Source organism: Manis pentadactyla, chromosome 3 (genome assembly GCF_030020395.1).
Source record: "Manis pentadactyla isolate mManPen7 chromosome 3, mManPen7.hap1, whole genome shotgun sequence".
In the NCBI taxonomy this organism is placed as follows: Eukaryota; Metazoa; Chordata; class Mammalia; order Pholidota; family Manidae; genus Manis; species Manis pentadactyla.
In genome coordinates this window covers 188,585,008-188,612,728 of record NC_080021.1, presented here as the reverse complement: position 1 = coordinate 188,612,728, position 27,721 = coordinate 188,585,008, and the positions used below count along the sequence as shown (strand labels likewise).

The window sequence follows — 27,721 nt, the reverse complement described above, 5'->3', positions numbered from 1 at the left end:
CAGTGAGCGGGCACTGGAGGCCTGGCGCCGGAGGACATAAGAAAAGCGAGCGCCATTTTTTTTTTTTTTTTGCTGTTTTGTTTTCACGAGCGCTTTTTGGAAGTCTTAAAGGGATAGGGACCCCAATACTAGGGAAACAGGGAAGCAAGACCGGTGAGCAGATGTCTGAGGCTGGCACCGGAGAATAAAGAAAAACGAGTGGCCATTTTTTATTTTTATTTTATTTTTTTAATTTTACAAAAATTTTTTTTTTTTTGTGGTCATTGTTTTGTTTTGGCGGGTGCTTTTTGGAAGTCTTAAAGGGGCAGGGCAGGACACTTAATCCAGACATAGAGAATCCGGGGATCTCTGGGCACCCTAATCCGCTGGGCTGCAGGGAGCTCGGAGGCCCCTTACAGAGATAAATAGCCTCCAGGCCGCTCCCCCTCCAACGCGACTCCACCACTTTGGAGTAGCTGCCCGAGCCAGGCCACGCCCACAGCAACAGCGGAGATAAACTCCATAGCGGCCGGGCAGGAAGCAGAAACCCTGTCTGCACGCAGCTGCGCAGCACAAGCCACTAGAGGTCGCTGTTCTCGCAGGAGAGGAGGGCCACAAACCAACAAGAAGGGAAGTTCTTCCAGCCGTCACTCGTCCCAGCTCTGCAAACTATTCCTATCACCATGAAAAGGCAAAGCTACAGGCAGACAAAGATCACAGAGACAACACCAGAGAAGGAGACAGACCTAACCAGTCTTCTTGAAAAAGAATTCAAAATAAAAATCATAAACATGCTGACAGAGATGCAGAGAAATACGCAAGAGATATGGGATGAAGTCTGGAGGGAGATCACAGATGCCAGGAAGGAGATTACAGAAATGAAACAAACTCTGGAAGGGTTTATAAGCAGAATGGACAGGATGCAAGAAGCCATTGATGGAATTGAAACCAGAGAGCAGGAACGCATAGAAGCTGACATAGAGAGAGACAAAAGGATCTACAGGAATGAAACAATGTTAAGAGAACTGTGTGACCAATCCAAAAGGAACAATATCCGTATTATAGGGGTACCAGAAGAAGAAGAGAGAGGAAAAGGGATACAAAGTGCCTTTGAAGAAATAATTGCTGAAAACTTCCCCAAACTGGGGGAGGAAATAATCAAACAGACCACAGAAATACACAAAACCCCCAACAGAAAGGATCCAAGGAGGACAACACCAAGACACATAATAATTAAAATGGCAAAGATCAAGGACAAGGAAAGAGTTTTAAAGGCAGCTAGAGAGAAAAAGGTCACCTATAAAGGAAAACCCATCAGGATAACATCAGACTTCTCGACAGAAACCCTACAGGCCAGAAGAGAATGGCATGATATATTAAATGCAATGAAACAGAAGGGCCTTGAACCAAGGATACTGTATCCAGCACGACTATCATTCAAATATGATGGTGGGATTAAACAATTCCCAGATAAACAAAAGCTGAGGGAATTTGCTTCCCACAAACCACCTCTACAGGACATCTTACAGGGACTGCTCTAGATGGGAGCACTCCTAGAAAGAGCACAGAATAAAACACCCAACATATGAAGAATCGTGGAGGAGGAATAAGAAGGGAGAGAAGAAAAGAATCTCCAGACAGTGTATATAACGGCTCAATAAGCGAGCTAAGTTAGGCAGTAAGATACTAAAGAGGCTAACCTTGAACCTTTGGTAACCACGAATTTAAAGCCTGCAATGGCAATAAGTACATATCTTTCAATAGTCACCCTAAATGTAAATGGACTGAATGCACCAATCAAAAGACACAGAGTAATAGAATGGATAAAAAAGCAAGACCCATCTATATGCTGCTTACAAGAAACTCACCTCAAACCCAAAGATATGTACCCACTAAAAGTCAAGGGATGGAATAACATATTTCAGACAAAAAACAGCGAGAAGAAAGCAGGGGTTACAGTACTAATATCAGACAAAATAGACTTCAAAACAAAGTAAGTAACAAGAGATAAAGAAGGACACTACATAATGATAAAGGGCTCAGTCAAACAAGAGGATATAACCATTCTAAATATATATGTACCCAACACAGGAGCCCCAGCATATGTGAAACAAATACTAACAGAACTAAAGGGGGAAATAGACTGCAATGCATTCATTCTAGGACACTTCAACACACCACTCACCCCAAAGGATAGACCCACCGGGCAGAAAATAAGTAAGGACACAGAAGCACCGAACAAAACAGTAGAGCAGATGGACCTAACAGACATCTACAGAACTCTACATCCAAAACCGACAGGATATACATTCTTCTCAAGTGCACATGGAACATTCTCCAGAATAGACCACATACTAGGCTACAAAAAGAGCCTCAGAAAATTCCAAAAGATTGAAATCCTACCAACCAACTTTTCAGACCACAAAGGCATAAAACTAGAAATAAACGGTACAAAGAAAGCAAAAATGCTCACAAACACATGGAGACTAAACAACACGCTCCTAAATAATCAATGGATCAATGACCAAATCAAAATGGAGATCCAGCAATATATGGAAACAAATGACAACAACAACACTAAGCCCCAACTTCTGTGGGACGCAGCAAAAGCAGTCTTAAGAGGAAAGTATATAGCAATCCAAGCATATTGAAAAAAGGAAGAACAAGCCCAAATAAATGGTCTAATGTCACAATTAACGAAACTGGAAAAAGAAGAACAAATGAGGCCTAAGGTCAGCAGAAGGAGGGACATAATAAAGATCAGAGAAGAAATAAATAAAATTGAGAAGAATAAAACAATAGCAAAAATCAATGAAACCAAGAGCTGGTTCTTTGAGAAAATAAACAAAATAGATAAGCCTCTAGCCAGACTTATTAAGAAGAAAAGAGAGTCAACACAAATCAACAGTATCAGAAACGAGAAAGGAAAAATCACGACGGACCCCACAGAAATACAAAGAATTATTAGAGAATACTATAGAAACCTATATGCTAACAAGCTGGCAAACCTAGGACAAATGGACAACTTCCTAGAAAAATACAACCTTCCAAGACTGACCCAGAAAGAAACAGAAAATCTAAACAGACCAATTACCAGCAACGAAATTGAAGCAGTAATCAAAAAACTACCAAAGAACAAAACCCCCGGGCCAGATGGATTTACCTCGGAATTTTATCAGACATACAGGGAAGACATAATACCCATTTTCCTTAAAGTTTTCCAAAAAAATAGAGGAGGAGGGGATACTCCCAAACTCATTCTATGAAGCTAACATCACCCTAATACCAAAACCAGGCAAAGACTCCACCAAAAAAGAAAACTACAGACCAATACCCCTGATGAACATAGATGCAAAAATACTCAACAAAATATTAGCAAACTGAATTCAAAAATACATCAAAAGTATCATACACCATGACCAAGTGGGATTCATCCCAGGGATGCGAGGATGGTACAACATTCGAAAGTCCATCAACATCATCCACCACATCAACAAAAAGAAAGACAAAAACCACATGATCATCTCCATAGATGCTGAAAAAGCATTTGACAAAGTTCAACATCCATTCATGATAAAAACTCTCAGCAAAATGGGAATAGAGGGCAAGTACCTCAACATAATAAAGGCCATCTATGATAAAACCATAGCCAACATTATATTGAACAGCGAGAAGCTGAAAGCATTTCCTCTGAGATCAGGAACAAGACAGGGATGCCCACTCTCCCCACTGTTATTTAACATAGTACTGGAGATCTAAGCCACGGCAATCAGACAAAACAAAAAAATACAAGGAATCCAGATTGGTAAAGAAGAAGTTAAACTGTCACGATTTGCAGATGACATGATACTGTACATAAAAAACCCTAAAGACTCCACCCCAAAACTACTAGAACTGATATCGGAATACAGCAAAGTTGCAGGATACAAAATCAACACACAGAAATCTGTGGCTTTCCTATACACTAGCAATGAACCAACAGAAAGAGAAATCAGGAAAACAACTCCATTCACAATTGGATCAAAAAAAATGAAATACCTATGAATAAACCTAACCAAAGAAGTGAAAGACTTATACTCTGAAAACTACAAGTCACTCTTAAGAGAAATTAAAGGGGACACTAACAGATGGAAATTCATCCCATGCTCGTGGCTAGGAAGAATTAATATCGTCAAAATGGCCATCCTGCCCAAAGCAATATACAGATTTGATGCAATCCCTATGAAACTACCAGCAACATTCTTCAATGAACTAAACAAATAATTCAAAAATTCATATGGAAACACCAAAAACCATGAATAGCCAAAGCAATCCTGAGAAAAAAGAATAAAGTAGGGGGGATCTCACTCCCCAACTTCAAGCTCTACTAAAAAGCCATAGTAATCAAGACAATTTGGTACTGGCACAAGAACAGAGCCACAGACCAATGGAACAGACTAGAGAATCCAGACATTAACCCAGACATATATGGTCAATTAATATTTGATAAAGGAGCCATGGACATATAATGGCAAAATGACAGTCTCTTCAACAGATGGTGCTGGCAAAACTGGACAGCTACATGTAGGAGAATGAAACTGGACCATTGTCTAACCCCATATACAAAAGTAAACTCAAAATGGATCAAAGACCTGAATGTAAGTCATGAAACCATTAAACTCTTGGAAGAAAACATAGACAAAAACCTCTTAGACATAAACATGAGTGACCTCTTCTTGAACATATCTCCCCGGGCAAGGAAAACAGCAGCAAAAATGAACAAGTGGGACTATATTAAGCTGAAAAGCTTCTGTACAGCAAAAGACACCATCAATAGAACAAAAAGGAACCCTACAGTATGGGAGAATATATTTGAAAATGACAGGTCCGATAAAGGCTTGACGTCCAGAATATATAAAGAGCTCACACGCCTCAACAAACAAAAAACAAATAACCCAATTAAAAAATGGGCAGAGGAACTGAACAGACAGTTCTCCAAAACAGAAATACAGATGGCCAACAGACACATGAAAAGATGCTCCACATCACTAATTATCAGAGAAATGCAAATTAAAACTACAATGAGGTATCACCTCACACCAGTAAGGATGGCTGCCATCCGAAAGACAAACAACAACAAATGTTGGCGAGGCTGTGGAGAAAGGGGAACCCTCCTACACTGCTGGTGGGAATGTAAGTTAGTTCAACCATTGTGGAAAGCAGTATGGAGGTACATCAAAATGCTCAAAACAGACTTACCATTTGACCCAGGAATTCCACTCCTAGGAATTTACCCTAAGAATGCAGCAATCAAGTATGAGAAAGACCAATGCACCCCTATGTTTATCGCAGCACTATTTACAATAGCCAAGAATTGGAAGCAACCTAAATGTCCATCAATAGATGAATGGATAAAGAAGATGTGGTACATATACACAATGGAATACTACTCAGCCATAAGAAAAGGGCAAATCCAACCTTTTGCAGCAACATGGATGGAGCTGGAGGGTATTATGCTCCATGAAACAAGCCAAGCAGAGAAAGAGAAATACCAAATGATTTCACTCATCTGTGGAATATAAGAACAAAGGAAAAACTGAAGGAACAAAACAGCAGCAGAATCACAGAACTCAAGAATGGACTAACAGACTGTTCAAGTTCAGTTGGACAATATCCACCATACCATAGATAAGTTTTCACAAATGCCTAAGGTGCCTAACTGGTTTCTTGGTTTCACTGGAGATGGCTGGTAATTACAGGTATGCTTTGGTTATGTAACTATACTCCTATTATGTTAACGTGTGTGCGCAATTTAATTAGCAGTTTAAAACCTATACATGCTGGTTACTCTACAAGAAGGTATGTCAAAGAAATAATCAATCTTCCCATGTTTTCTTCCGCCTGCTACTTCTCTAGCTTTTCTTCTTCCTTCCTAATTACAACCCTTAAATAGAATTCGTGCCTCATTTCAAATTTACTGAGTATCATAATTCTTCGAAGTGGTAAAGATACCTCAAGACAAATGCTGGGCATAGAAGCCACAGGGCATAAATATGCAAAGAAGTAAAAAGCTAACCTTTTCAAACAATAAGGCTTCTCTCTCACTTACCAACTTTACATTTCCCTGTATGGCCCCGGAAGATGACTGGTTAGCCAGAGACGGGTAAGATTCCTCAAGGGAGGAACAACCTAAGACAGGCACAGTCGCAGGGGGGCCATCAGGTGAGAAATTGGGGATCAACAGAGGTGAGGCTTAGAACCTCACCCCCCCTGTTCTGAGAGAAATCTTCTGCATACATGGATGTTTTATTGCCCTGGTCTAGCTTGGAGTAACACATAGTCTACAGGCACACACCTGATCATCTACATTTGCTCTCTTACAACACTAAACTATGTTTTCTACCTTTATCTTGTATCTACCTACCACTTCGGCATTTTATTAAAAATAATAATAATAAAGAGAGAAATGTGGTATCCACATATAAATCAAGTATAAAAATCAAATGAGTATTCATATTTGAACTGACTGTTTATAGTTCATAATGCATGAGCAAAACCAAAAGTTTCTGTGATGACTGCCCTTGTACTGCTCACCATGTAACTTACTCAACATGTAAGAATTTGTTCTCCATGTAAGAACTTGTTTGTTATGCTTCAGAAGATTGGAGACTGACGAAAATTAGGCTTGGGGTCGATTAATGATTGTGCATTGAGCACTGACTCCCCTGTACAGAATTTTATTGTTGTTAACAACCATTTGATCAATAAATATGAGAGATGCCCTCACAACAACAAAAAAAGTACACACTTCCAATTGTAAAATAAATAAGTAACCGGGATGTAATGTATAGCATAAGGAATATAGTCAAAATATGGTAACAACTTGGTATGGTGATAGCTGGTACCTAGAATTATCATGTATATAAATGTTGAATCACTCTGTTGTACACCTGAAACTAATGTAATGTAATACTGTGTATCAACTACCCTTCAATAAAAAATAATTATCTACAAAAAAAAATTACAACAGTCTCTCAGCAACTGACTTTTGCCTATGATGAAATCTTTTATCAGTGATGAAGAGAAAATCTTTTTGCAGTGATAATTCATAATTGAAGGCAGAGTCACAGAAAAAAATGCTATAGTTTTAAAGTTATTTAATCAATTAAATATCAGCATAAATATATCATTAAAAGGATGCACTGAAGAGGTGGTTAAAGACGGCGGTGTGAGAGGTGAGACAGAGAACTCCTCCCAAAACCACATATAATACAAAAATACAGTTAATACAACTAATCCTAAAAGAGCAACAGGAAAGAAGGCTGCGCCAGACTGCATACACCTGGAGAACAGAGTAGACCTCACGACACAGCGTAACGTACCAAAGCCTTGATCTGGAGGGACCCAAGCCCTTCCCCCACCACAGCTCACTGGCAAGAGGAAGAGAAATGGATCAGGGAGGGGGTGGAAGCCTAGGACTGCTGAACTCCCAGCCCTGGAGATCTGCTTTGGGAGTACAAACCTACATTGCATGGTTCTCTGGAGATTAGCAGGGTTAGAAAGCTAAGGCAGGCATAATACTTGGAGAGACTGAGGTTCCAGCCATTTGTGAAGGACAGGGATCCACATCTGGCTGCTCTGGGACAAAGGAAAGGCAGGCAGTCTGAGAAGCTTCCTAGCAGTCGGAGGGTTGCTGAAGGGGTGGGGATTGCACAGGGCTTGCTATTCAGGAGAAGGGAGAGCTGAACAAGGTTGTCTGAGCACACTCTGCCCAGCAGGTTGGGAACTTTCAGGATTTTCAGGTGCTCCATCCCCCTGGCTGGCTACTCAGCTCCGAGGCCACCCACTATGATATGCAGCATGCTGCGCCTTCCTCCTGGCCTTCCAGCATGCCCAAACTCAAGCAAGGGATAGACAAAGAGTATAGAATATGATACCTAATATATAAAGAATGAAGGAGGAAAAAAAAAAGAACCTTTAGATTGTGTTTGTAGTAGCATACTAAATGACTTAAATTAGACTGTTATATAGTAATGGAGTTACCCTTGAACCTTTGGTAACCACGAATCTAAAGCCTGCAATGGCAATAAATACATACCTATCAATAAATACCCTGAATGTAAATGGTCTGAATGCACCAATTAAAATACATAGAGTCACTGAACGGACAAAAAACAAGACCCATCTATATGCTGCCTACAAGAGATTCACTTCAAACCCAAAGACATACACAGACTGAAAGTAAAGGGATGGAAAAAGATATTTCATGCAATTAATAGTGAGAAAAAAGCAGAAGTTGCAGTACTTGTATCAGACGAAATAGACTTCAAAACAAAGAAAGTCACAAGAGACAAAGAAGGACATTACATAATGATAAAGGGGTCAGTCCAACAAGGGGATATAACCATTATAAATATCTATGCTCCCAACATAGGAGCACCTACGTATGTGAAACAAATACTAACAGAATTAAAGGGGGAAATAGAATGCAATGCATTCATTTTAGGAGACTTCAACACATCGTTCACTCCAAAGGACAGATCAACCAGAAAGAAAAGTAAGGAGACAGAGGCACTGAAAAACATATTAGAACAGATGGACCTAACAGACATCTACAGGACAATCCATCCAAAAGCATAGGATACACATTCTTCTCAAGTGCACATGAAACATTTTCAAGAATATAGACCATATACTAGGCCACAAAAAGAGCCTCGGTAAATTCAAAAATACTAAAATTGTACCAACCAGCTTCTCAGACCACAAAGGTATGAAACTAGAAATAAATTACACAAAGAAAATGAAAAAGTCCACAAACACATGGAGGCTTAATAACATGCTCCTAAATAATCAATGGGTCAATGACCAAATAAAAAGAGAGATAAAGCAATATATGGAGACAAATGACAACAAGAATTCAACACCGCAAAATCTGTGGGATGCAGCAAAAGCCATGCTAAGAGGGAAGTATATTGCAATACAGGCCTGCCTCACGAAAGAATAATCCCATATGAACAGACTAAACTCATAATTAATGAAACTAGAAAAAGAAGAACAAATGGGGTGCAAAATCAGTAGAAGGAAGGACATAATGAAGATTAGAGCAGAAATAAATAAAATTAAGAACAATAAAACAATACAAAGAATCAATGACAGCAGGAGGTGGTTCTTCAAGAAAATAAAATAGATAACCCCTTAGCAAGACTTACTAAGAAAAAAGAGAGTCTATACTCATAAACAGAATCAGAAATGAGAAAGGAAATATCACTATGGACACCACAGAAATACAAAGAATTATGAGAGACCACTATGAAAAATTATATGCTAACTGGATAACCTAGAAGAAATGGACAACTTTCTAGAAAAATACAACCTTCCAAGGCTGACCAAGGAAGAAAGAGAAAATCTAAAGAAACCAATCACCAGCAAGGAAATTGAATTGGTAGTAAAAAAATTACCTAAGAACAAAACTCCTGGACCAGATGGTTTCACCACTGAATTTTATCAAACATTTAGAGAAGACCTAATACCCATCCTCCTTAAAGTTTTCCAAAAAGTAGAAGAGAAACGAATACTCCCAAACTCATTCTATGAGGTCAGCATCACTCTAATACCAAAACCAGGCAAAGACACCACAAAAAAAGAAAATTACAGACCAATACCCCTGATGAACATAGATACAAAAATACTCAACAAAATATTAGCAAACCAAATTCAAAAATACATCAATAAGATCATCCATCATGATCAAGTAGGATTTATTCCAGGGATGCAAGGATGGTACAATATTTGAAAATCCATCAACATCATCCACCATATCAACAAAAAGAAGGACAAAAACCACATGATCATCTCCACAGATGCTGAAAAAGCATTTAACAAAATTCAACATCCATTCATGATAAAAGCTCTCAACAAAATGGGCATAGAGGGCAAGTACCTCAAGATGATAAAGGCCATATATGACAAACCCACAACCAACATCATACCTAACAGCGAGAAGCTGAAAGCTTTTCATTTAAGATCAGGAACAAGACAAGGATGCCCACTCTCCCCACTTTTATTCAACATAGTTCTGGAGGTCCTAGCCATGGCAATCATATAACACAAAGAAATAAAAGGCATCCAGATTGGCAAAGAAGTTAAATCGTCCCTGTTTGCAGATGACATGATATTGTACATAGAAAATCCTAAAGAATCCACTCCAAAACTACTGGATCTAATATCTGAATTCAGCAAAATTGCAGGATACAAATTAATACACAGAAATCTGTTGGATTCCTATACACTAATAATGAACTAGCAGAAAGAGAAATCAGGAAAACAATTCCATTCACAATTGCATCAAAAAGAATAAAATACCTAGGAATAAACCAAATACTTCAAAAACTACAAGACACTCATGAGAGAAATTAAAGAAGATACCAATAAATGGAAACACATCCAGTGCTCATGAATAGGAAGAATTAATATGGTCAAAATGGCCGTCTTGCATAAGTAATCTAAAGATTCATTGCAATCCCTATTAAAATACCAACAGCTTTCTTCCATGAACTAGAGCAAATAGTTCTAAAATTCATATGGAACCACAAAAGACCCCGAATAGCCAAAGCAATCCTGAGAAGGAAGAATAAAGCAGTGGGGGATTATGCTCCCTGACTTCAAGCTCTACTACAAAGCCACAGTAATCAAGACAATTTGGTACTTGCACAACAACAGACCCATAGATCAATGGAACAGACTACAGAGCCCAGATATAAACCCAAGCATATAGGGTCAATTAATATATGATAAAGGAGCCATGGATATGCAATGGGGAAATGACAGCTTCTTCAACAACTGGTGTTGGCAAAACTGGACAGCTACATGCAAGAGAATGAAACTTGATTATTGTCTAACCCCATACACAAAAGTAAACTCAAAATGGATCAAAGACCTGAATGTAAGTCATGAAACCATAAAACTCTTAGAAGAAAACATAGGCAAAAATCTCTTGAATATAAACATGAGCAACTTTTTCCTGAACACATCTCCTCGGGCAATGGAAACAAAACAAAAAATGAACAAATGTGACTACATCAAGCTAAAAAGCTTCTGTACAGCAAAGAACACCATCAGGAGAACAAAAAGGCATCCCACAGTATGGTAGAATATATTTGTAAATGACATATCCAGCAAGGGGTTAACATCCAAAATATATAAAGAACTCACACGCCTCAACACCCGAAGAGCTACTAACCCTATTAAAAAATGGGTGGAGTATCTGAACAGACACTTCTCCAAAGAAGAAATTCAGATGGCCAACAGGCACATGAAAAGATGCCCCACATCGCTAATTATCAAGGAATTGCAAATTAAAACCACAATGAGGTATCACCTCACACCAGTTAGGATGGACAACATCCAAAAGACAAGAAGCAACAAATGCCGGCAAGGATGCGGAGAAAGGGGAACCCTCCTACACTGTTGGCGGGAATATAAATTAGTTCAACCATTGTGGAAAGCAATATGGAGGTTCCTCAAAAACTAAAAATAGAAATACCATTTGACCCAGGCATTCCACTCCTAGGAATTTTCCCAAAGAATACAACTTCTCAGATTCAAAAGGACATATGCACCTCTATGTTCAGCACAGCACTATTTACAATAGCCAAGATATGGAAGCAACCTAAATGTCCATCAGTAGATGAATGGATAAAGAAGATGTGGTACATATACACAATGGAATACTATTCAGCCATAAGAAGAAAACAAATCCTACCATTTGCAGAAACATGGATGGCGCTAAAGGGTATTATGCTCAGTGAAATAAGCCAGGTGGAGAAAAACAAGCACCAAATGATTTCCCTCATTTGTGGAGTATAACAATGAAGCAAAACTGAAGAAACAAAATAGCAGCAGACTCACAGACCCCAAGAAGGGACTAGTAGTTACCAAAGGGGAGGAGTGAGGGAGGTGGGTGGGGAGGGAGGGAGAAGGGGATCGTGGGGTATCATGATTGGTACACGTGGTGTTTGTGGGGTCACAGGGAAGACGGTGTAGATCAGAAAAGATAAATGGGGACTCTGTGGCATCTTACTACACTGATGGACAGTGACTTAAATGGCGTGTGTGGTGTGGGACTTGATAATAAGAGTGAATGTAGTAACCACATTGTTTTTCTTGTGAAACCTTCCTAAGAGTGTATATCAATCATACCTTAAAAAAAGAAAACTTGAAAAAAATGGATACACTGCAAGGGGTTAATCTACTAATTTGTTATGAGCTAATGACCGAAGCACATGTTTTTAAAAAGAATAATATGTTTTTTAAAAGAATCAATACATTAATGGTGCATTTACACCAAATGAAGCCTAAGTAATGACCTAGTATAAATGAAAGTTTTATAGTAGTTGAAATCGAGAATAATGGTGATAAAATTAAGTAACCAATGGTCCTTTGATAATATAAATAGTTTAAGTGAATACTGTCAGTAGTAGTAAATGTATACTAATTTTTACCAGTGGCTCTAATATACAGACTATGCCTCCACATATTAACTGTAAATAGTTATCAGCAACAAGTAGGTAGTAAGTAGTCAGTGAAGATTTTTAATGTTTTTTTTCAGTGCTGTATTTTGGGGTATATTACAGAATTGATCAATCTGTTAAAATAATGTGTCAGTTGTCAAAAAGGATTTTATTGTTCAAGGAGAAAACTAATGAAAGCCGTGATTACAGTGACTTATATGATGGTTCACCAAGATCAACATCAAATCAGGCCAACAGTAAGTAAAAATGAAGATAATTTTACTTGTTCTGTAGGCTTGAAAAGCCTACACATTGTATGATTCCAACTGTTAAACACTGTGGAAAGGACAAAGCTATAGAGAGAGTAAAAGATCAGAAGTTGTCAGTTCTTTGCGGGGAGGGGAGGTTTATGAACAGAGAAAATGGCAGGTCAGAGTGGACAGTCCATTTCCCTGGACATAAGCACTTTCCTCTGGCTGTTGCCATTAAGGCACAAGTCAGTCAGTGCTGTCATCCAGTTGCCTGGAGTGGGGGTCAGCAGCATTGTCACAGAACAGGAAAAGGGTTCTTTTATATGAGAAAGATATAAATCTCCCTCTTGTTTATGCCACCATTATTTTAGGTTTTCTACTGTATGTAGCCAAATCTAATACTCACCACCCAAGTATGAGTTTTGTCATTGAATCACTATGTGACCTTGGACAAGATAGGTTCTGTCCCTGGGACATACCTCTAATGCATAGTGGCAGAGACAGGTGTGGAGGCAGCCTGTATGACTCTGAGATCTCTAAAACAAATGGCTTACCCTCAAGTCCTTGTCTACTTTTGGGAGATCAGAAGCTCTTCTGAGGTTCTACACTGGCTGTATGACTTTTGAGCAGGCTGTCTCAGCTTTCTGGACTTGCCACACCTGTAAAGTAGGGGTAAAAGCCTACCTCATCGAGTCATTTAAAGAGGTAAAGCATGTGAAACATAAACTGATGCAAAGTTAAAGTGCAAATCATGTAAAAGAAGCAGGAGTTCATGAAGTCCAGGAAGGAACATGAGGGGCCTGCCCAAATGACAGAAAGCCACTGACAAATTAATCAGAGAATGATCTGTCTCAAAGATGAAAGAATCCCTAAGGAAAATTAAGGAGGCCTAAGATTTTCACCCAAATGCTACAATTTGATCAGGCAAATTGCCAGTCGGTACTGGATTAATTTTGTTGGTTTTAGGAATCAGTGCATTGTTGCAATATAAGCCAAATTTTGTGAAATGTAAAATAATACTCTTTCCCGTAAGGTTTAATTATTTGATTTTCCAGGATGAGGGGCCAAGCATGCCTTTTGGAAGTGACTTCCTCTGAAGTAGGTCTCTGTTTTCAGTGATCCATTCCTGTTATTTACCCATCATCCCTGCTAAGCATGTGCAACTCCTTCTTTTACCTCTGTCTCCTCGTTGGAGGTGATCTTCACATGGGCAGGGCCCACTAGTCACTGATGAAGCTACAGTGCTGGGCACAGAGCGGGGATGGATGGATGGATGGGCAGACAGAGAGGTCCATATAAAATGAGCCTTTATTTGGGGCAGGTTGAGGGTATTACAAGTAGAGGCCCTGGATGGCATGCACAGAGCTCCTCCAGCTGTCTCTCCAGCTCTGAGCTTCCTTCACCTGTGATATGTTGTCATCCTGGATCTTCTTCAACTCTTCTTCAAATAATGCTAAATATTTCTGGGAACAAGGCAACCGGAGGAGGACACAAAAGGAGAGATTTCTGGACTCTGTGCCCTAGAAGAATCCTGCAACCTGCTGGCAGGGAGCTTCCTACCCACTCCGGGCACTGGCAAGAGTTCCACAAGTCATTTCCCATGTAAGCTGCCCGACAACTGATCGGGCAGGTCCAGTGGTTTTCCTCTTTTGGTGGATGGGGAAACTGAGGCTCAGAGCCTTGCCTGCCGTCACCCAGCTAGAAAGAGGCTGAGCAGGGAACGGGACCACCATCTACCTGATTCTGGACTCTAGACTCCTTCCTAACTGCCCACCTGTCCTGCAGCCCCCTGGAGCACAGGCATCCTGGCTTCCTCGGGAGGCTGAGCCCAGAGGGCCTTGAACCCTCACTGAACTCAGCAGGCAGAGTCGTCCCTCTGCCTGGGGTTTGACATGGTGGCTGTGGAACGGCTGGCTCTGGGCGATGTGGGCTCTTCCCACATGGGGGTCAGCTTATTTCTAGGCAGGATGAGGTCTGTCTCTCAGCACGAGGACCAAAGTTCCATGCATCTTCAGAGCTGAGAGGTCCCACAGGTAGCCTCCTCTTCAGGCAGGCCCCATGGGTCCCCAGCAGGCACGGGGTTCAAATCCTGGCTCTGCCACTCTGTCATGGCATAGAGGGGGGCCTGTTTCTTTAGGCCTCAGTGTCCTCCTCAGTAACAACACGGGGACAGTTCTACCTTCCTCACAGGGTTGTTTCAAGGATTCAGTGAGAGGCCTCAGGTTGAGAGGAGCAGCTGCAGCAGGTTCTCAGGAACTGCCAGCCATGCCGCCTCTGCTCTGAGAGCCCCATGACTCTTGGCTACTCTGCCCCTCGCTCTGGCCCAGCTGTCCCTCTGGGAAGCATTCCTTCACTCCCCGTCTGGGTGGGCTGTCCCTTGGCTGGAGTTCTGCAACACTGGGCTCATGCCACCGGACCCAACTGCCGCTAGGACTGGACACAACCTGCGGCTTGGCCTGAGACACTGATTGTCCTGAGGGCAGCTGCTGTGCTCTGGGACACCTTGACGTGTATCATTTGCTCTGTGGGCCAAATGTCAGGGTGCCTGTGTTGGAAAGCTTCCTCCCCGCCATGACAGTCAAACTGAGCTGCCCTGTGCTCCCTGGGGCATGCCTACCCCACCCTGTCTCTCCACTCACCACGTAGACAGCATCTCGGGCTTCCACAGCTGCCAGGTGGCCCAGGGTGGTCTTGGTGGTGGTAATTGAAGGTGTTTCCCGGAGGAGAATCTTGTTTTGGATGGTGACTTTGGTGGGTTTGATTCCTGGCCACTTCCTATAAACATGCATGTAAAAGGCCTACAGGCTTTTCATCATTCACAGTGCACCCTCCAACCCTGGTGGAAAACTCTAGTGTTTCTTTAAAAAAAAAATTATCATGCTTTAAATGTCTTAATAAAGAGAAAAACCCTACTGAGCATTTAACATTAAGCTTCTTCAAGTTCTTTTTTATATTTTCATACTGTTTTAATCCATGTGTACAGACAGTCTCAGGTTCTGTGGGGAGTGGGGATGGTACACCTCCAGTTGCTTCCCTTTCCTGGGCCTCAGTTTCCTCATCGGTCAGCCAGCCAGGTGGCAGTCCCTGACTCCTGGTCCATTTTTCCCGCTGTGCTGTAAAAGCCACTGCTAAGAACGTAGCTGGGCAAATCACTGCCTTATATCTTCTCCCAGAGTCATATTCTTGGGAGCACAGGAGACAGGACTTTGAGAGCTGTCGTCACACACGTAGTGGCTCACAGGCCACCAGAGACCCAGGAATGTGTCCCACGCTGGGACAGGCCTCCTGTTCTTTGCAAACCCCTTTGTGGGTCCTCACCACATGAACTAACAGCTGCTAAGCTCTTAATATGTGCCAGAGGCACTCTAAGTACAATCTCATTTAACTTTCTCTTCATAATACCATGTAACATAGGCTGCCATACCCATTTCACAGGCAAGAAAACTGAGGCTTAGAACATACTGCTTTCCCAAGGTTTCCATGGGAATTCAGAGCCTGTGCCTCTAACCACGTCATTGCACTGCCCCCAGCAAATACAGCCCTTCACAGTATTCTTCAATGCCACTCTCGGCTCTCACCTGCTTCCCCGCTCAGTCAGGGGCTTCTCACTCTCTTCCTCCAGGGAAAGCCTAGCAAGTTTCCTCCGTATGAGAATTGATGTTTTGTGTTTGGGGGGCTCCATCCCTGGAAGGCAAAAGACAGGTTACTGACTATGGCCTCCCCTGCAGCCTGAGGTCAAGGGGACCTCCCCTGACCTTACGTTGACAGAAGTGAAGGCTCACACCCGCCTTCCCACCTGGAATCTCCAGGGGGAGGCAGGCCCCTCCTGCAGAGGCTGAATGCACCTGACTACAGGTACAGAGAGCAGTGGCAGTGGCAGGGGGGCCACCGCTAGAGGATGTGAGGTGGGATATAGGCACTGTTCCCACTCCAAAGCCCCAAACATGATGTTCTGACCTTTTTACAGCTTCCATAAGCCCCCAAATATGCTTTGTAGAGACTTTTTTGGCTTATACTACCTCAAAGGCATCCTGATCTAAGAACTCCCCCTGGCAGGAACACATTCAAGGTTGTCCATCTAGTGTTCAGCTTGCTCTCCTGTCCTGGGAGGTGATTTCTTGACTGGGCACCGTGCATGGAGTGAGAGCCAGAAGGTAGGAGTGGCCTTGTCCTGCACCCTGGTTTGCCACGAGGGTCAGGGCCAGGCTGCTTGGCCCAGAGGCCCAAGTTATGGAACAGGAAAGGCCTCTTCAAGCCAGATGCAGGGGATCATCCCAGCTCAGCGGTTCCCTCTGAGGAACAGAGAATGCCCTGCCTACAGGCTCCTCTGCCTGTCTTCCCCTGGGTGTCAACCCTAATGTCTCTGCAGGTCTGCTTTCCCAAACAAGGCTCACGCTTGACAAAGACACCTCCTATATTGGAAAGCCACCAATATCTCAAAATGCTTATATACCTTTTGACCCAAAAAGTCCAGTTCTAGGAAATCTATTGCCTGAAAATAGAGATATATGGATGCAGATGTTCCCTTCAGCTCCATTACAGGAGTGAAAAACTGGAAATGGCACAATGTTCAACAGCAGGGGACTGATTAATAAATTACTATGCTTAGCAAATTATGATGCACAGCAACTGAAAATGCTCCAGAAAGTGATTGACCAATGTCCACCCAAAGGTAAATAGGTTACATAAGAGTACACAGCCTAGAACTGCCCCCGCCCTGACACACACACCAGCCTGTGCAAAAAGGGAAAGGACGGAAGGATGGACAACGGATGCTACGGACACTTATTTCTGGGTGGAAGAACTGTGTCCTTCACTTTCTTCATAATTCATATGGAATTGCTTATTTTGCTATAAAAATTGTGTTTGTAATAAAAACTTTTTAAAACAAAAATAATATATTTTAATTACTTAATAGGTTAAGGATAAATGGATAACATTTAATATATGATTTTAATCTTTATATAGTTATAGAACATGCACATTATAAAAAGTTTAAGCATTCCCTAATGCAGACAAAGAAAGGACTTTAGAAGTCTCTTCCAGGCCCAGGCACCACAGGTGCTCACTGCCAGCAGTCTGGCACTTGTCTCTCAGGGTCTGTCTCTCTCACTCCCTATGTCTCTCTGTCTCTCACAGATTCATTTATATTCATGTGAATACATATATTTAAATCATATGTGTTTTAAAAATGGTATCATAGCCCTGAAAACAACAAGACACTCTTAAGAGAAATTAAAGAGGACACTAACAAATGAAAACTCATCCCATGCTCTTGGCTAGGAAGAATTAATATTGTCAGAATGGCCACCTTGCCTAAAGCAATCTACAGATTCAATGCAATGCCTATCAAAATACCAACAGCATCTTCAATGAACTGGAACAAATAGCTTCAAAATTCATATGGAACCACAAAAGACCCCGAACAGCCAAGCAATCCTGAGAAGGAAGAATAAAGCAGGGGGGGATCTCACTTCCCAACTTCAAGCTCTACGACAAAGCCACAGTAATCAAGACAATTTGGTACTGGCACAAGAACAGACCCACTGACCAGTGTAACAGAATAGAGAGTCCAGATATTAACCCAAACATATATGGTCAATTAATATATGATAAAGGAGCCATGGACATACAATCGGGAAACGACAGCCTCTTCAACAGCTGGTGTTGGCAAAACTGGACAGCTACATGTAAGAGAATGAAACTGGATCATTGTCTAACCCCATACACAAAAATAAATTAGAAATGGATCAAAGACCTGAATGTAAGCCATGAAACCATAAAACTCTTAGACAAAAATATAGGCAAACATCTCTTGGACATAAACATGAGAGACTTCTTCATGAACATATTCCCCCGGACAGGGGAAACAAAAGCAAAAATGAACAAGTGGGACTACATCAAACTAAAAAGCTTCTGTACAGCAAAGGACACCATTAGCAGAACAAAAAGGCATCCTACAGTACGGGAGAATATATTCGTAAATGACTTATCCAATAAGGGATTGACATCCAAAATATATAAAGAGTTCACATGCTTCAACACCCAAAAAACACATAATCTGATTGAAAAATGGGCAGAGGATCTGAACGGACAATTCTCCAAAGAAGAAATTCAGATGGCCAACAGGCACATGAAAAGATGCTCCACATCACTAATTATCAAGGAAATGCAAATTAAAACCACAATGAGATATCACCTCACACCAGTTAGGATGGCCAACATCCAAAAGACAAACAACAACACATGTTGACGAGGATGTGGAGAAAGGGGAACCCTCCTACACTGCTGGTGGGAATGTATAAATTAGTTCAACCATTGTGGAAAGCAATATGGAGATTCCTCAAAAAAACTCAAAATAGAAATACCATTTGACCCAGGAATTCCACTCCTAGGAATTTACCCTAAGAATGCAGCAGCCCAGTCTGAAAAAGATATATGCACCCCTATGTTTATCGCAGCACTATTTACAATAGCCAAGAAATGGAAGCAACCTAAGTGTCCATCAGTAGATGAATGGATAAAGAAGATGTGGTACATATACACAATGGAATATCATTCAGCCATAAGAAGAAAAAAATCCTACCATTTGCAAAAACATGGATGGAGCAAGAGGGTATTATGCTCAGTGAAATAAGCCAGGCAGAGAAAGACAAGTACCAAATGATTTCACTCATCTGTGGAGTATAAGAACAAAGAAAAAACAGAAGGAGCAAAACAGCAGCAGACTCACAGAATCCAAGAATGGACTAACAGTTACCAAAGGGAAAGGGACCGGGAAGGATGGGTGGGAAGGGAGGGATAAGGGGAGGGGTGGGGGGAGAAAGGGGGAATTATGATTAGCATGCATAATGTGGGGGAAAGGCACGGGGAGGGCTGTACAACACAGAAGACAAGTAGTGATTCTACAGCATCTTACTATGCTGATGGACAGTGACTGCAATGGGGTATGTGGGGGGCACTTGGTGATGGGGGGAGTTTAGTAAACATAATGTTCATCATGTAATTGTAGATTAATGATACCAATAAATAAGTAAACAAATAAATAAATGGAAAAAAAATGGTATCATATATAAGTACTGATTGTCAACTTGTTTTTTTCATGTAACAGCAGTTTTTCCTGTCTTTCTGTGTGGGCACATACAGATGTACTGCACGCACTCTATCTGCACAGTGTTCACTTGTACATCTGGACCATAACTTGTTTACCCCACTGCCTATGCATGGGAATTGGTGTTGTTTCCAATTCTTTGCGATTTCAAATGGTGCTATGATGAATATGCTTAAAAATATATCTTTGAAATATTGTGCAAGTATTTCTGTTGGATAAATTCCTAGGGCTAGAATTCCTAGGTCAAAGGTATTCAGAATTTTGGCAGGTACTGACAGAGGGTTCTTCAGGAGAGTGGGAGCAACTTCTCCAAGGGTCTCTATGATCCTGGGGCTTCCTGATAGTCTCTCCAGGGCTGGTTGTCACTAAATGTAAAAACCTTACAAGGCTGTTAGTAAAAATGATACCTTAACAGTGTCCATTTATCAAATGCTTAGCTCATTTTTCACAGTGAGGTCAAGCACCTTTTACATTTACTGGCCATATGAATTGCTTCTCTTTCAAACTGCATGTGTTTGTCTTTTATTTCTTACAAATTTGACCCACTAGAGTTCTTTGTACCACAGGGATATTACACTTGTCTCTGACACCCATAGGTTCTTAGGAATATTTTTCCAATTTGTGGTTTGTCTTTCCATCTTTCGCCAGTTCTCCTTGTTTTTGTTGTGGCCCCAGAGAAGTGCCAGCTGTTTCCTTTGTGGCTTCTAGCTCTCATCTCATACTTAGGAAAGATGTCTCTGCGCCAGGGTTATAGGTGAGGGGAGGCAGGCCCCTCCCGCAGAGAGGCTGAATGCACCTGACCACAGGTACAGAGAGCAGTGGCAGTGGCCGGGGGGCCACTGCCAGAGGATGTGAAGCGGGCTCTGGGCACTGTTCCCACTCCAAAGCCCCAAACATGATGTTCTGACCTTTTTACAGCTTAGGGTTTCATTTTTTACATATAATATTTGACTTATTTTTGGGATTTGCTCTTTTAATTTAGAAAAGGTTACTTAATGAAAACAAACAAAAACTCATCAGTCCCCTCAAGGGAGAATCTGTTTTCATTCTGGTGGAGATGGAGGAAAGCAGACCCCTAGAGCAATCACCCTGAGCCTCACCAGCCCCCTTGGGGCCAGGGCATAAGCAGTGCCACTTACTTGCGATCTGGACATCATCAATGGTGACCACTTCGTCCAGCTGCAGCAGGAACTTCTCAGTGAAGGCGGCCAAGCTGGCTATGAAAAACTGGCCAGACTTCCTGCTGAAATCCTGGAGGAAACACAGGTAGCCTAGTGCTACAGGGAGAGGAACTTTCCTCCAAAGACCGACAGAGGGAGGGTTTGTAGAGTCCATGGATGAGACAAACCCAAAGTCATTTATCAACTGTATCCCAGTTAACTGGCATCTGGTCCCAAGCCAGGAGGCTTCTCCCAAGAGGTAACTGGGCTTGAAGATAGAAAACAATTCAGAAATGACCACGGGACCCATAGACAATTCACCCAAGAGGAAATAAAATCAGATGTGGATCTTGATTTTAAAAGTTCTTGGTAAATTTGTAATTAATTAATTTAGAAATTTCAAAAATGCAAGTTAAAACAGCCAATAACATCTCTACCTATAAAACTTGCCCGCTTTCATACCCCTCTTTATCCAGGTTGCCAACAAGGGGCTGTGCCCACTGCTGTTGGTAGGCTGTCTGTTGGGGTAATTTCTCTGGAGGGCAGTGTGGGCCTTGGCACCTGGACTTGGGAGTCAGTGGCACCACTGACCTCCAGTTTATCCCTGATCGCCTTAATCAAGGTGTCCAGATCTTCCTGCCTTTTCTCTTCCACTTGACATAAAGACTCCATTTCTTGAAAATGTGCAGGATGTCCGAGATTTGGACGGAGCTTCTGGGCATTTTCATCCTTCAATCAAGCAACCCAAAAATCAGTAGGAATTTTGACCCAGTTTTAAGGTCAGAACCAAAAGTCACTGGCCTATGTCCTCTGTCAATAATGACCAAGGCCAGATTGATATGTGATCTGACCTGGGTGTGTGAAGGGCTATGGATGGGCAGAGGTGTGGTGGAGAAGGCAGGAGAGGGGCATGGATGAAGCTGACACTGAGGGCTGGAGAGAGAGAGAGCTGAGCATCTGGCACAGCACAATCAGGGATTTAGTCCAACAAAATCAACAATATCCTTGTCCCACAGCTCCACGTGCCAGGTAGACAATTATTGTTGAGCTCAATGACCCTGGCCCCACAGAAACCAGCAGACCCACCTATTAAATCCAACAGGAGTTTACTGAGTATCTTCCATGAAGAAGCTGCTGGCTCAACTCTCGTTTCTCCCATGCCTCATATCCCCCAGCCCGCATCCAACAGTGTCAAGCCTGGCCCATCTCCTTCCCTGGGACTCAGTTCTGCCTGTGCCCTGCCCCCATTTCTGAACTCCCAGGCCCCTGGTCCTGGAGAGGAAGGGCTCATCCCGGGAACCCCCCTCACCTTCCTTTTCTCCAGCTCCTTCTGACAATCCCAGAACTGTCCCCGGATCTCTTCAGTAGAGGCACAAAGTCTTTTCCAGTGGTGCTCCTTGAAATTCTCCATCACCAGCCAGCACACCTGGGGCAGCAGCTCCTCAAATCTCCTCATTTGGGCCCGTAATTCTGCAGGAACCAGGGGAGAGGACAGAGCACAGCCAAGTTGCTCTGTCTCTCCAACACTGGCCGAAAGCAGTTTCCCAAAGAAAAAGACTTGGTCTACAGTGTGGTGATAGCTATTTTATCAAAAGAGATCCTGTGGTTCAAAATCATTATAGAAAATACTGGATTAAATAAGTTCATAGGACTGATCTCCTATACTCTACAGGACTTTTCAGCTCATTTAAAAAGAATTGTGTCTTTCAGCAGTTCTGTCTCATTTGTCACCTCTTCAAATATCGCTTTGACTCTAGTCTCTCTCTCTCAGGGCCTCTAAATCACTGTATCTCTTCACCTCTCTCATATTTTCATCACTTTATTTTTCTGTGTTGCATTTTGGATATTTTCTCTGGTCATAGAGCCATTCATAATTTTAAAATTATAAGTATTTGTTTTCCAATATGGAAGTTCTATTTGGTTCTCTTTCATATCTACTTGGTCATTTTAATAATCTCTTGTGCCTTAATCATGTTTCCAATATCCTCTTTTATTTTGTGCTAATAAATATATTACTTGATATTCTGTGTTCGGCATGCTCACTATCCGAGGCCTTCCCTGGTCTCCTGCTGCTGCCTCTTGCTCAAGGTGCCTTTGTTCCTTGTTTGTATGTTTTGTTAGCTTTTTACTGTGAGCTCCTACTCTGGGCATTTTATTTGTGAGACTCCTTGGAGGGCTGAATGAAGGTGGGTTTTTCTAGAGAAGATTTGTAATGTCTCTACTAAACAAGCAGACACTACTAAACAAGGTCATTTTAAGGGTTAGAAAGACCACAGCAGGCCTGTGATGAGCCCTCAGGTTCCTTGCCTCAGAAGCAAGAATAATTAGGGCTTACAACTGTATAAAACATATCTGGCTGTGGACAAAGACACATTTTAAGGTCATTTTTAGTGTCTCTACTAAACAAGGTCATTTTAAGGGTTAGAATGACCCATAAAGTACCAGCTAAAGGTCTTTTGGATGAGTCACAAAAACAAAGTTGAATTCAAGTTTATTTAAATGTGACTTCAGGTTTATAAACCACATACAGGCTGGCTTACAGTTATGGATTCTCACTGAATTTTTCTTCTTTACCCAGTACCATCATGTTTAATTAGACAGTTCCCATCGCTGGTAGGGAGCTGGGGGTGCTTGGTTTCTCTCTCATTCTCCTTACTGGCAAGTGGAACCCTGTGGAGTCCTGGTTTTATGTGGCTTGTGTGCTTCCAGACTTTCTACCTTGAGTGTAGGACTTTGTCTGGGTCTGGGACTTTGTGTCCTGTTTCCAGGGCCCTGGAGATCATGAAAACAGATGCTCATATTCACCTGGAAGTCAGCAAAGCCCCCTAGGGCAATAGTCAGAGTTACTGCTCAATTAATCTCTCAGAGTCCCTATTATCACTTAATTTGGGAGCCTTGTGTGTTTTTTACGTTATAGCTAGCTCATCAATGCATTTGAAAGAGTTCACCACAAAAACATTACAGCCAGCATTTTCACATGTTTTCTGTGGGAGGGTTGGTGGGGATACTGGATTCCCAAACTGTGGGAAATGGAAGTCTCCATTTAATGTGAACTGGGAATTTTCCAGAGAGGAACATAATCTGCAGCATTTCCCAAACCCATTTGACCCTGAAAACTTTATTTTGAGGAAGATCTTATAGGATGAGATCCCACAGGGGGAAATTCTCAGCTAGAGAAACAAAATGCTGCCCATGGTTTCAATTCCAGTCATCCCACAAGCACACTAAAGAGAGCCACCACTGATTATTTTTCCCTGTACGTGGCAGGTCTATGCAAGGTGCCTAATCCTCCAAAAAGCCTTGCATGGTGGATGGATATTGTTTCCACTTTACAGACAAGGGAACTGAGGCTCACAGAGCTGAGCTGACTTGGTCAAGGTCCTGGAGCTGGGGGCTGACAGTGCTGGGTCTTGACCCTGGGTCTGGCCATCCCCTACTCCTCTCCCTCTTCTACCCCACCTGCCCCTCCCCAACACAGCAGGCCTGTGATGGGCCCTCAGGTTCCTTGCCTTAGAAGCAGGAATAATTAGGGCTTACAACTGTATAAAACCTATCTGGCTGTGGACAAAGACACAGAGGAACACAGAGAAATGGACAATGGTGGGGTAGGGGTGGGGCAATAGGCATTTTCCACAGCTCCTTAAATGTCATTATAATAAATATAAGTGGCAATATGTATTCTACCTGCCTGTTTTCCTGTCCCTATTCTCCTGGATTCTGGGTCTACCAGGTCTATCAGAGCCCAGCACAGGCCAGGTATACAGCAGGCACTTACCAAATATCTGTGGAAGGATTCTTCAAATGATTAAACAGTTACCATATGACCTAACAATTCCACTACTACTTATACCCCCAAGAGAAATGAACATATGTCCAAAGACATGTACAAGAATCTTTGTAACAGAATTATTAATAGACAAAATGTGGCAACAACAAAATGTTCATCAGTGAATGAAAAGATAAACAAAATGTGGCTCATGCATGCCGTGGAATATGGTTCAGCCACAGAGAAGCAGGAAGTGCTGACATGCACTACAACATGGATAAACCTTTGAAAACCTTATGCAAAATGAAAGAAGCCAAGCATAAAGGACCACATACTACATGATTCCATTCATATGAAAGCACAAAATAGGAAAATCTAGAGAGACAGAAAGTAGATTTGTGGTTGCTTAGTTAAATCTGATAGAAGTTTTCACCTAATTCTAAGATGTGGGCTTTTTACCAGGGAGCTTCTCTGCCTCTCCAGTGGCCTGCAGGTCAGGAGGTATCATCCAGGCCGGACGACCAGGCCTAGCTCCATCATCGGATGCGTGCCACACCCGCAGCCCGCCTGCCCACCTGCTGCCCGCACCCACCTATGAGGCAGGAGTTGTGGTACTCATCTGTCTGGCTCTGGTACTCCAGGATCTTCTTGCCAATATTCTCTGCACACTGGTCAAAGGTTTCATACATGCAGTCAGGCCTGGTGACTGAGCGCTTCTCTTTGCGGTAGAACTCCTGCAAGGGAAGGTCGACAGTGTGTGGAAGGGGACCTTCACCATGCGACATCCTCCGACTTGCTTGATGTCACCTGTCCGGGGATGCTCTACCTAGCCATCTGCCCTTTTCACTACTGTCAGTATCCTAGGCTACATAAGGTGCAAGTGAATGGCAAAATTCTACGTACCCTTCAAGACCCAAATAGAATCTCATTTCAATGACTGGGCTGAGAGCTTTCTGTGAAGCTCCAAGCTGGGTACCAGGCTGCAGGCCACAAACATGGAGGACTCAGCATGCCTGCTCTGAAGGACTCACAGCCCAGTGGAAGGCAGGCAGGAGCATGCACAAACCCCCATGTGAAGTGTGCTGGGAGCCCCTGCTGGAGGCCCTGCAGCTGCCTGTACCACAGCCCCACCCAGCTCCTGTGCTGCCCCCACATCTGTTGCTCTCCTACTGGGCGCTGACCTCTCCAGGACAGAGACAGGGCTTGTTTCTCCCGTCACAGCACATATGACATACAGTTAGAGTCCAAGGTATGTTTGGTGGTTAATAAATCAATAAATGAATGAATGAGGTTTAATTTCTAGGATGAAGAACACTGCACAAGGGGACAGAAGCTGGGTAGCTGTAGTCATGAGGGCTGGAATCCCCTTTTCTCAGTTTCACCCACAAGGCCATTATCAGCAGAATGCAGAAGGTTGAGGCAGCTGGGGATGTGCGGCCAGCAGCTGGCAGAGGGGCACAGACAGGCCTGTGGGCAGCAATCTTTACCTCCACGACAGTCAGCAGATGGTCATTGCTCTCCCAGAGGAGGGTCCGGATAATGCCTTTAAAATTCCTGCAACACACATGAAACAGATCCCTGGGGAGCCTTGTCAAATCACACCAAATGATGTGACAAAACCAAACAGACAGACCATTCCAAGTACTCAGTAGCCCAGCCAGAATTGGAGTTGGACAGTCCATGTGAAGCCTAAGCACATTCCACCTACTATTTCTATTTGTCTAGTTTAATGCCAGTTGTATGTGACAAGCTGGGTTTGGCCTCTTCTAAGCGCCTCTGTTCTCTTGGCCTCATCACTCATTATAATTACTCATTCCTGCCTCAGAACCTTTGCACATACCAGGTCCTCTCCAGAGAACACTACTTTCTTCTTGGTCACATTTGCTCTATTTCTTCCTCAGATACTGGCTCAGTGGCAGTTTTTTACCACCTCATTCTAATGCTCTCACAGGTCACAGAGGCCCTCAGCCCTGTAGCACTCCCCACAAGAGGGTTTTGAACTGATTTGTGTGACTGGCTGATTAACCTCCATCTTCCCCGACAGATAGTAAAGTCCACCAGGAAACAGACTGAATGTGTCTGTTTTGCTCACCATAGAATCTCCAGTCCCAGTGTGGTACCTGTACCCATCAGCGCCTCACCACTGATGGAAGAAGAAATATTTCTCATAAATATTAGTCAGATGAGTAGGACTTCCATAGGGCTAAACATGTCCCTTCTCCTACCTTTGGCCTTTTGGCTGACTGTGCATTGAGGCTTTATTAAACAACTTTGCACAGATCCAGTGGATACCAATGTTCAGTTAGGCCAACCATCTCAACAGCAAGAGTAAAGTAAAGGGCAGATGCAATAGAACTGCACACAGCTACAGGACACTTGATTTTATACAATTTCTGTGAAGTGACATAAAGACTGTTGTATACACATGACTGGCCAAGTTCTTAAACACATACACACACACACACACACACACGTCATTTGATCTTTCATTTTTAAATTCATTCATCTAATGAAAATTAGAAATATTCTGAAAAGCAAGAAGGAAAAATAAATGCCAGTATTTTATTGTATTGCCTTCTGCTGAATTTAAAATTGGTTTGGGAATTAGGTTCATGTGCATTTTATACTCTGCTCACTTGTGAGTGTTCTCCCACATTACAGTATCTTTCTCAAGGGCTGTGTAACACTGAGTATGTAAGTACCATGGTTTGTATACAATCCCCTATTTTTAACCTTTAGGTTTTTTTCCCATTTTTAATTGGGATAAAAAGTATTACATGGTATATCTTTGTGTAAGCTTTTTCTTTTTTTTGATAGGATTTAGACTTCTTGGGAGAGACACCTGAAGAGTTGCACAAAAGGTATAATTTTATGACTTTCACTATACCTGCCGAGCTGCTTTCTGGAAAGATAATTTACTGTTGACCTTAACAGAAACTCTGTCCTTGACCAAATGTTTACATGGA

General features: G+C 42.3%; 1 protein-coding gene across 3 annotated transcripts in view; it reads right to left on the bottom strand.

Annotated features, from left to right (window-relative positions):
• Positions 1-14,014: 14,014 nt before the first annotated feature.
• Positions 14,015-27,721, bottom strand: part of CCDC180 (coiled-coil domain containing 180) — a 68,086-nt gene continuing 54,379 nt past the window's right edge. For 2 of the 3 annotated variants that reach the window (XM_057498869.1, XM_057498870.1), the window contains 8 exons: positions 26,243-26,309; positions 25,348-25,489; positions 22,299-22,459; positions 21,581-21,718; positions 20,969-21,080; positions 16,297-16,402; positions 15,358-15,493; positions 14,015-14,181 (listed from right to left, as the gene is read on the bottom strand). In XM_057498869.1, coding sequence (XP_057354852.1) covers positions 14,050-14,181; positions 15,358-15,493; positions 16,297-16,402; positions 20,969-21,080; positions 21,581-21,718; positions 22,299-22,459; positions 25,348-25,489; positions 26,243-26,309 — 994 coding nt within the window. In that variant the 3' untranslated portion in view covers positions 14,015-14,049. Of the gene's footprint in view, positions 14,182-15,357; positions 15,494-16,296; positions 16,403-20,968; positions 21,081-21,580; positions 21,719-22,298; positions 22,460-25,347; positions 25,490-26,242; positions 26,310-27,721 lie in introns of those variants that run through there. The other variant, XR_008996562.1, reaches the window with a different exon arrangement.